The sequence below is a fragment of the Lactuca serriola genome, chromosome 6, assembly GCF_051521515.1.
Source record: "Lactuca serriola cultivar US96UC23 chromosome 6, Lser_US96UC23_V15, whole genome shotgun sequence".
Lineage (NCBI taxonomy): Eukaryota > Viridiplantae > Streptophyta > Magnoliopsida > Asterales > Asteraceae > Lactuca > Lactuca serriola.
Genome location: NC_136413.1, coordinates 19,979,157 through 19,990,000, shown reverse-complemented (window position 1 = coordinate 19,990,000; position 10,844 = coordinate 19,979,157). Strand labels below are relative to the sequence as shown.

Sequence of the window (10,844 nt, the reverse complement as noted above, 5' to 3'; positions counted from 1 at the left end):
AAATGGAACTGTAACAAAACCATAAAAAAATTGAGTTTTTTTTTGGGAAAAAGAAGTTCACTTTCTCGGTCAGCAGCTAATTTTTTGTGGACCGAGTCTGGATGTTGGTCAGAAATAGTTGATCGAGTCAACCAACTTTAGCCTCTACCAAACGGCTTGATTGCTGACCGAGTCAGCAGTCAGCTCTGACCGGATCAGGTAAGTGCAAAACAAATAGCCCCTTAATGGCTAAAAGTTAACGGAGTGAGCAAAAATGACCAGAAGTTTTGAAACCATAAGAATCATCTAAAAGGTTTTTGAACTTATGGATTATATCTTACATTTTGAAAAGCAATGAACCAAAATTGCAAGAATGGTCCCTGTGGTATGTCAAAACTAGCAACTTTGGTCCAAAATGGGTTTGGCTCGCAAGGATGGTCCAATAGTTTCGTTTTGTTGCGAGTTTAGTCCATTTTCCTATGAATTTTTTTATAATGACAGATTTGCCCCTTATTATTTTATTTTCCATTTTTCTTTTATTAAAACAATTAAAAATAAAACAAAAATACTCTCTCTCCTCTCTCTCTCTCTCTCTCTCTGGAACTAGATAATATTGACCAAAATCACCACCACCAATCTCTCCTCCTCCCTAACGTCACTACTACTGTCTCCTTCTAATTGGAACCATCCCAACTTAATCACCACCGCCCCTGATTTCTCTTACTCCCACAAACCAAGAAGTTTCCAAATACAGATCATGAAAACAAAGATATGAAGGTTTTTGTAAAATAAAGATTGTTGATTACAGTCATCCGAGAACCAGATGCGAGAACTAAAGAGAAGAAAATGAGTAAAGAAATTGACTTTCTTTAATTTCTACAATAAAGTGAAATCCTCCCCTCTTTGTTGACCTTTCTTCTTCTTCGCCTTCACAAGTCCATCTGTAGTTGTGTGTACAAGTATCACTTGTAAATAAGAGATTCTCATCTCCTATTTGGCGCCTGGAAGTGAATTAATTTATGAAGTTGTTTCATTTTCTACTTTGCTTAAATTGACTTCAGAGTTCCGATTTTCGATGAGAAGCGTTTCTTCCATGGGACCATGAGATTTTTAGGAAAAGAAAACTAAAAGGCTAGAATCGGTAAACAAGAACGAAGAAAACCCATTGTAGATTTGGATTTGGGATGTTAGATTGTGGTGGGTCACGACAGGGGGAGGCGGAGGAGCTGCCATAGACGACTGTGGTGGCTTTCTTCACCGGAGAAGTAAGAAACAAGGGCGACCATCAAGAAGATGTGGGTGACCGATGATGTTTTGGATCATGTCACCGGAAGCAGGGGCTTGGATGCGTAGGTTGGAGGAGGTGGTTGGTTGCAATGTTATGGCTCCGACGGTGGGGATGAAAATTGTTATCGAAATTTTGTTCCGATCGATTTGTAGGTTTCAAAAAAAGAGAGAGAAGAGGAAACGGGGAGACCATTTTACATACTTGTATCTATTGGGATCGATTTTAGGCGATGAAATTGTTGTCTGAATCTGTATAATGGTGGGTCTCGATTTACTCGATTTATTTGAAGATAGATTTGTAGGTGGTCTCAGTTTATCTCTATTCTTTGTTACCAGATTAGCCAAACAATGAGACCCCCAAAATACAAGGTTCTTTCATCTGGTTTTAAATGTTTTATGTACTTAAAAATTGCTAAACATTCATAGATAAATAGGTGTTTTGAGTTTTGAATTAGATTTTGGTTATGAATGCTAAATATTTGATGATTTCGATTGAATCAACTTTTCTTTTGCAAGAATTTGAAACAACAAACAAAAACGATTTTTGATTTTTGATTCTTTTATAGTAGTGGCATCCGGTGGTGGCGGTGGCGGTGGTGGCGGCGAGGGGTGGTGATGGTAGCTGTAGGTGGTGGTTAAAGAAATAAGTGATGGACAGTTCCAATAGGGAGAGAGAGAGAGAGAGAGAGAGTGTGTGTGTGTGTGTGTGTGTGTGTGAGTGAGTGAGAGATAGATCTATTTTCTTTTTTCTTTTTCTTTTTTGATTTATGTAATAAAAAAAATTGAAAAATGGAAAATACCAAGGGCAAATCTATCATTTTAAAAAGTTTCACAATTTTTGGACCAAACTCGCAAGAAAATCAAACTTTTGGACCATCCTTGCAAGCAAAATTCGTTTTGGACCAAACATGCTAGTTTTGATATACCACAGAACCATTCTTGCAATTTTGTCAACCATTTATGAAGTTTTGTCATAAAACTATATAGTGGAAATATGATGACCCAAAACTAAACAAAATTAAGAAATTCTTACAAACATTCCATTAAACGAAATGATAAAACAATTAAAATAGTTCTTGACAAAATGTAAATATTATTTTACAACCAAAATCCAAGCACAATCATAAAAGAAATGCAATTGATATGGGTTTTCCCCCTTTCCAATTTCCATTGCTATTCCTCTCAACATTGTTTCCAAGAAACTTCCATTTCACATTCCGTGACATATTTTCGTGTTGATGGGGGGAAGGAGACTTCTTTCAAGAACATCCAATTCATCGTTGACCGGGAGGAAACAAAATCAAAAAGATAAATCAAGATGGTTCGCAGATTCGCAATCATCCCCTTCAACCAAATAAATTTATACCTTGAAGGGGTTTGTTGCTTCTAGGGTTTCTTTCGTCCCCATTTTGGGTGTCATCGTTTCTCTGTTTCGCTTGAAACTTTTCACAAACATGTGGTGTGCGTGCACGGTTTGATTCGGTTTTCGCCACAGGGACAGAGTCATGGGTTGTGTTTGTTGCAAGTTTCCATCATCTTTGTCTGATGGTGGTAAGAAGATGAAGCGGAAGAGACGAAAAAACGCCACAGCAGATGAGTTTTCCGAAGTTATTCCTATCCCTTCTCACGATTTCAAGCTGGAGTGTGCCGCGCTTACACGACGTGGGTATTACCCTGACACCCCGAATAAAGATAATCAAGATTGTTTCTGTATCAAAACAAGTATCCAAGGTAACCCCAATGTCCACATCTTCGGTGTTTTCGATGGCCATGGTCATTCCGGCAAGCAATGTTCAAATTTCGTCAAGAACAGGCTCATCGAGATTCTCTCCAGTGACGAAACATTGTTGGAAGATCCCGTAAAAGCTTACAACTCCGCTTTCTCCACAACTAACAACGAACTCCACGACAACCCAGACATCGACGATTCCATGAGTGGCACAACTGCGATTACTGTCCTTGTAATAAATGATAAGCTTTACGTGGCTAATGTCGGCGATTCAAGAGCTGTGATCTCCGTTAAACCTGACCATCAAGGTCGTATAGTTTCTCAAGATTTATCCGATGATCAAACCCCTTATAGAAACGATGAATGTGAAAGAGTGAAAGAATGTGGGGCTAGGGTTTTGAGTGTCGATCAAGTTGAAGGCCTAAAAGATCCGAGTGTTCAATCATGGGGTGATGAAGAAAGCTCAGGTAGCGATCCACCACGTTTATGGATGCAGAATGCAATGTATCCTGGAACTGCTTTTACACGCAGTGTAGGTGATAGCCTTGCTGAAAAGATCGGTGTTATGGCTGTTCCTGAAGTTTCTGTAACTCAACTCACTCATAATCATCCATTCTTTGTTCTTGCAAGTGATGGCGTATTTGAGTTCTTATCTAGCCAAACTGTTGTTGATATGGTAATCAAGTACTGAGTAAACCATACACTGTTAATTTGATTGTTTCGTTTTTGACTTAATGAGCTTTAGGCTTAATGGATTAAGCACTTTTTGGGTGTGTAGGTTGATAGATACATGGACCCACGAGGGGCGTGTTCTGCTGTGGTTGCAGAATCCTACAAATCATGGTTAGAACATGAGAATCGGACGGATGATATAACAATCATTGTTGTACATGTTAATGGATTAATCAATGTGAGAATCGTTATAAAAATGATGAAATTTTGTTGTAAATGATGGTTTTTATTTTATAGTATCTAACGAATGATCTGGTTACAACAGTCCGGCGGTGAATCAGGCGGTGAAGCTGGTGGAAGTGGTGGCCAACCACCACCATTGAGACCGGATGTTAGTCCTCAACAGTCGGAGATGTATGGATCGGTTGCAAGTGATTTCTCATGACATTTTCATCATCATAATCATCAAACAATTTTCAGAATCAGACATGGGTTCATGGACACGGGTCGACCCGTTTAATGGCATTTTGCCCGTAGGAAAGTATAAGAATATGAGATTATGGCTTGAGTTGATGGAGGTGGATGATGTTTAGGGTGTTGATTTAAGAAGAAAAATGTAGCTTAGGTGTAAATGTAGTTTGTATGAAGCGTTTTCTATTGCAAATTGCGTTGCAAAATAGATTCCTATAGATGAAATCTAGGGCAATATACGTAAAAGTGATTATATGTTGGTCTTTTTTTTTTTTTTTTTGTCATTTAATCATTTATATTCCAGTTTTGTCAATGAAAGATACGAAGGTTTGACATTTTTTTGTATGTCGCCTATCTTAATATGTGAGGACCTGCTGCAGCAAAAGTGGTCATAATTAGAAATTTTCTGAGCATTCATCTCCACTCTCATGTTCTCTTTCCGTTTGAATGTAATTGTTAAGATTGAACTTTTATTTGATATCGAAGGAAATGAAGAATTTGAAGATTATCCGGTTGTTAGAAGTTATTGATTTGAATTGTTTTAACAAAGATTGGGATGTTAGTGAGCTTTGGGTTTTTAATACAATGTCTTCATGATATTTTGATGTTGATTATTGAGAAATTAAACATTGGATGTTAGATATTTTAATTTTGAAGATTTTTTTTTTTTTGTACTTTTGTAATTTTAAAATAAGTTATGAAATAATGTCATTTGTTTTTTGCACCGTAAACCTGGTAAGGTGATCGGTTAGAGATCGACCGACTCGACTTTCAACACATCGTTTTTAGAGTATGTATCAAAAGATTTACTAGTTTGGTTGTGGAAAACTTTTCATTTTTTTAGGAAAGTTTTTCAAGAAAAAACGAAAATTTTGAAAACGTGTTTGGTTCATTTAATTTTATAAAATTTCTAAAAATAAAATTTTTATTTTTCCAAATTATATGTAAATTAGAAAAATGATTTTTATAGTTTTCCAAAGTTTTCTAAATTTGTAAGATGGAAAATGAAAACTTTATCTTTTTCTAAAATTTTCAATGGAAAATAAAATAAAAATCCAACTTTATTTTCTGAAAACATTTTCTTAGAAAATAAAAACAGTTTTTCACAACCAACTCATCCTAAACATTGACAAAATTTTCTAACAATATGAACAAAAATTATTGTTTCTTTGTTTGTAAACGAGATGATGACTTAAAAGGGTAATATATATTTCGATTTGTACACATTTAGTCATTGAGTTTTTTTTTCGTCCACATTTACCCCTTCAACTTGTTAAAATGTACACATTCAATCTTTATGACCGACTAATCCAGGTTAGACGGTAAAAATGAATTAATAGGGTAATATATATCTCATTTTGTACACATTTAGTCCTTAATATATATTTTTTGTAAAGTATGTCATTTTTGTTTCTGTACTCATTCAATATTTATGAATGATTTCTTTAAATTTTTCTGACGATATCTTACGTGGGACAATCATTAATGAGGTGTTTGGAGTTTTTGATGTTTGTGTCTATCGTGATCTCGACTACTTGATTGATTAGGTCATGTGTTCTGAACGTCATAACTTATTCATACGATTTCAGATTTTAACGATCTTTATATCCATGCGTTTGTATTTCAGTCTACTACAATCTTTGTTTAGATTATTCCTATTAAAAAGTATCGTAAGTAAAAATATATTACATTTTATATCCATGTGTTCGTATTTCAGTCTACTACAATTTTCCTTTAGATTATTCATGTTAAAAAGTATTGTAAGTAAAAATATATTACATTTTAACGGGAGTAATCTTAACGAAGGTTATAGTAGACTCAAAAAACGAACACATGGATATAAATATTGTTAAAATATGATATCGTATGAAAAAGTTACATCATTTAAAACACAAGACCTAAGACAACCCATAAGACCTACACAACCAAGCAATCGAGATCACGATAGATATAAGCATCAACAACCCCAAACACATCATCAATGATTGTCACACGTAAGATGTCGTGAGAAAAACTTAATGAAATCATTCATAAGTATTGAATGAGTACAAAAAACAAAACTGACTTATTTTGAAACAAAAAATATTAAGGACTAAATGTGTACAAAAATATTAAGGATTAAATATGTACAAAATGAAAAATATATTACCCTATTAAGTCCGTATTTTTCGGTTAACCTAGAGTAACCGAACATAAGAACTGAATGTGTACGGTTTAACAAGTTTAAGGGGTAAATGTGGACGAAAAAAAAACTTAGTGACCAAATATATACAAATCAAAAAATATATTACTCTTTTAAGTTATTATCCCTTTGTAAATATACTAACCTCAAGGCATTCGGGACAACAAAAAAATTTATTATGTGTATTTTTATCTCATTTACATCAACCGTTTTTTAAAAACTCTTTCTACAAATGTCCAAAATGACCATTTTTCTAGAGATATTAACGAAACCGATCGATTCTGATATCACTCATTTTTCAATCAACCGTCACATTTTAGGCGTTTGTATCATGCCTACTTTTCATTTGTTATGTTTCTTCTACTTTTTTTTAGATTTAAATAAAAAAAATGAAACAAATATTCAATCGTATTCCTTGTTTCTAACTTGTATAAGTTTTCAAAAATACCCTTTATATTCCTCAGTTTTCTTTTACGAATTTGTCTTTAGAATAACTATACAGATTACGTCTATAAATACTACATTTAAAGTATCACTATATACTTAAATTATTTTAGTACTGTATAAACTCAACTCAAACTTGAAAGACCAAAATGTATTACATGAAAGTTTACACAAAAATATGTGAACAAAAATGAATAAATTAGAAGTTGTCATTTTTGGTGCATAATCACAATCAGTTTTTGCCTATTTCTTTTGGTGTAGCAGCAACAGGGCATTTACCTAATGTATTCCACAATATATAATCCCCAGAGTGGACCTGTTGCCAAATATATAAACATTTTTTTTTAATATAAAAATAGACTTATAAAATATAGAGCTATTGAAACACATAAAGAAAATCACCTGAGTAGAATACTCCACAGGTACTTTTACAGATGGAAAAATGTTTACCTGCATATCAATTAGCCACAAAAATCTTCATAAACTCAATAATATTATTTACTTTTTTTTTCCTTTTAGTAAGCTAATATTAAAAAAAAGGAACAACATGAATAGACTCACGGATTTAGGATCTATTGTCATTCCTGATAAAGATGCCCCAACCATCTTGAAAGATACCTGTGCCAATTTGGTACAATTAATAAATGACCATTTTGCCCTTACATTCCAAAAAAAACAATTTTCACAATATTCATATGGAAAAAAATAGGTGTCTTGATGTCCAGATTAAGTAAAAAAGAAACAGCCAAGAGACTAAATGACCATTTTGCCCTTCCATACCTTTGCATAGTTGTAAGCATGCCAACAAAACGGCTCTTCCAAATCAACCGCCAGAAGATTCTTATTCATCTTCTCAATCAAATACTCATCTACATTAACCATGTTATTATTCCCTGACTCCATTTCCGTATCACTCTCTTCATCACCCACAATCCCTTGTAAAAATCCGGACGAAGCTACCCTTTGACTTTTCCACGGAGCAAACCTCACAGTTCCAGGAAAACTTGCTTCAATACTCTTATTCCCACTAACCCCACGTCCACTGGGTATAATTTTCCACTCAACAAAATGATCAGTAAATGACACGCTTCCAATAGAAGGTGTCCCCTCAATCCCCACTATCTTTCTTCTAGGAAACGGCATATTCAAAGTACAAAACTCCATTGTTAAAGGACTCTTATACCCCTCCATCAAACTCAACTTAAACAAAAACGCACCTTCGTTTTCTGACACCATTGAAAGCTGATAAAATCCCTTGATTGGGGTTCCTAAAGAGCATGGACTTTGATAACGTAATAAGACAAAATTCCCAAGTGGAGGTGAAAACATAACTGCTTGTTTATCACCTCCAGTTTGTTCAGGAACTTGAGCACATGGATGAAATGAAATTACTTCGATTTTTTTACTGTCTAATCCGGTCAGGGGAAACAGAACATCGGGCAGCCCTTCTAATTCTGCCCGACAATTTACCTGACCGGATATCGACAGGCTGTCAGGGATTTCATCCCTGTCATACATTGCTGCAGTTATAACCTCGTGAATTGTGAATATTAGTCTTTGTTTTCCTTTGTATAGATAAGGTTTCCAAGCTGGCTGCTTGCTGTCGACAGGTGGCATATCGGTTAATGAGAACCCGTTGTTTCTAATAGTAGAAATGTTTGAGTAGTTGATGTCCAATGGGGTGCCTTTATTCAAGAAAAGTAGCATTTCATTAAATGATACTTCAATTTAAAAAAGGAAGTTTAAAAGTAGAGATTAGATTACAAACCGAAGGGCATTGCAGAAGTGATGAAGCTTCGAAGAGCATCTTTCTCAGGGTTTTTGGGACCAAGCTTTGGAGAATCTGATGCACCAGAGCCACCAGAACCAGTGGTGGAATTGGTGGAGGTTGCAACTGGTGGTGCTACGGGTTTTGGTCTTGCAGAAATGCCAATACTTCCGGTTAATGAATCCAGTAAACCTCCAACAGATGAAGCTGCATTTCCAATAACTTCAGGTTCTTGAAAATCTGATGTGATTATGTCTCCTAGAACATGTGCCACCATGAATGCCCTATGGAGAAATATCAAATCTTTGTGTCAATGGTGGAAAAGGACATAAATATGAGATACATAGAAAAAACTCAAGCAACTTACCATACCCTGTGATGGATGGAAGTTGAAGCAACAGAGAAGACAAGTTTCCATCAACTCCAACGCCATTTCCACAATCAGATCTCTTACGAATTGTGTTGTATGCTTTCAAATGACTAGGTTCAACCAAGGGGAGTATAAGGATGTAATATTGGCCTTTGGTGTGCAAAATGAGAGGCCAAAATGTATCGTCTTTTCCATCTTCTTCGTTCTTGACATGAAGGCTTATTATATGACGCATAATTGGATCATCAACCCATGAATCTGATCCTTCGATTGACTGTTTGACCCGTATTCCATACCCACGAACAGATCCTTCTCTGTATTATGCAGCTAAATTAGTTATAATGTTGAAAAAATATTATTAAATTTCAATTTTTGCAAAGAATAACAAATCTCAGGTTGGAAAAACCTCTTTTTCCGTTCCACAAATGCATCAGCTAGCTCCGAATCTGTGGGAAGAGATGATGACGACAAATTTGCGTCTTGATTATCTTCAGACCTCTTATTTGCTTTCTTGCAAGCAACAGTCCAACGTCTTTCAACCACCGAAAACCTCCTGCTCAAATCACAACAACAGAATAAAACGATAATCATAGAATTCATGATTAAACTTAGAGATTCAACAAGGAGTTACGGAAAACGAATAAGCTGGATCTGTTAAAGTAAAACAAACATGAAGCCCTAGTAAATTATGAATATAGTTATCGAAATTACCGGGAGAAGACGACGGTGTCTTGATTGTTGAGGATCCAGAGAGCTCGAATGCTGCAACTACTGGGCATCGCCAATTTCTGGTGTTTTTGAATATCGAAATAATGTAAAGGTTTTACGCAACCAGATATGCCAGCGAGGTTCTGCAGGTGTTTAGACGGAAGGAGGGTGTAGGCACCTATCCGTTTTACCCTTTGCATTTATGCATTTAGGGGTGTTTATTTAAAATCTTTTTTTTTAAGACTTTTAAGGTGTATATTTATAAAAGTGAACAAGTAAGATGATATATTACATTTTTTAAGAAAAATAATAATAATAATAATAATAACAAGAATCAAATGTGAACAAATCAACAATTGGTTGCAATTGATATTTTTTCTTTTTAAATTTTACCATGGATAAATAAATATAAACTATTATTTGTGTGAAATATTGTAGCTCTTGGAAAAGCTCAAAACATGGGCGGTAAGGGCGGAGCTTTATAGGGGCAATGGGTTGTAGCCGTTCCTGATTTTTTATTAGAAATAGCATCTCTATTTTAATTTTATATATATTAAACCCAAAAATATAAAATTTTGCCTCCCTCCTTTCCACCGATTTTTATACATATTGTAAAATTTCGGACCCCCCAAATTAAATGTTGAAGTCCTGCCCCAAAATGGTGGAGTTTTTTTGTCCTCTAGTTTGAAGTTATTGCGTGTCTCCACAAGGAAGTGAATTGATTATTGTAGGAATGATTTTTTCTAAACATGTTATATCATATCATATGTGTCCGAAATATAAACATGCCTTAAAAGGCAACATATTTTGGTTTTGTATCAAATATATCTAAATGGAATATTCTTTTAAAGAACGTTCAAGATGACATGATGGAATTGATGGATGTTAATTGTTAACAATGAAATACAAGAATCTCTTGGTAGAAGCTACAACATGCCTGATGACATTGATGAAGAAGATTTCACCGTCGGTAAGTCTAATTATTATCATTACTAACAGCTGGCGAAGGTGTACCGTCATATCTTTAACTTAACAATGAACACGATTATTATGAAGAGCTCAGATTGCCTTCATCTCCCACTGGGCATGCAATACCATCCCGCATTGTTAAGGTTAATATTCCAAGACTTTAAATTTTTTTAAGCACACATATTAATTAAGGACATTTTTCGTCATTTTATCTAACTTTTTACATGTTGAGGATGAATTTGGTTTCCCTCAAGTCCGTTGTGCG

At 34.9% G+C, this 10,844-nt stretch overlaps 2 protein-coding genes across 3 annotated transcripts; one reads left to right on the top strand and one right to left on the bottom strand.

Moving 5' to 3' along the window:
- Window positions 1-2,426: 2,426 nt before the first annotated feature.
- Window positions 2,427-4,660, top strand: LOC145058352 (Protein phosphatase 2C family protein). Its single transcript, XM_079006272.1, has 3 exons — window positions 2,427-3,671; window positions 3,774-3,905; window positions 3,993-4,660. Exons 1-3 carry the CDS (start codon window positions 2,772-2,774, stop codon window positions 4,110-4,112), a joined length of 1,152 nt encoding a protein of 383 aa, XP_078862398.1. The 5' UTR covers window positions 2,427-2,771; the 3' UTR covers window positions 4,113-4,660.
- A 2,224-nt stretch (window positions 4,661-6,884) lies between these two features.
- LOC145058156 (clathrin adaptor complexes medium subunit family protein) lies at window positions 6,885-9,803 on the bottom strand. 2 transcript variants are annotated; one of them, XM_079006067.1, is made up of 8 exons: window positions 9,614-9,802; window positions 9,309-9,455; window positions 8,905-9,216; window positions 8,533-8,816; window positions 7,545-8,449; window positions 7,326-7,382; window positions 7,167-7,214; window positions 6,885-7,080 (listed from the first exon to the last, which is right to left on the bottom strand). In XM_079006067.1, the coding sequence occupies exons 1-8, from the start codon at window positions 9,679-9,681 to the stop codon at window positions 6,997-6,999; spliced, it is 1,905 nt and encodes a 634-aa protein (XP_078862193.1). In that variant the 5' UTR covers window positions 9,682-9,802; the 3' UTR covers window positions 6,885-6,996. The 2 variants fall into 2 exon arrangements, 1 of the variants encoding a protein (XP_078862193.1); XR_013686252.1 differs by having other exon boundaries at window positions 6,930-7,080; window positions 7,167-7,239; window positions 9,614-9,803.
- Window positions 9,804-10,844: the final 1,041 nt, after the last annotated feature.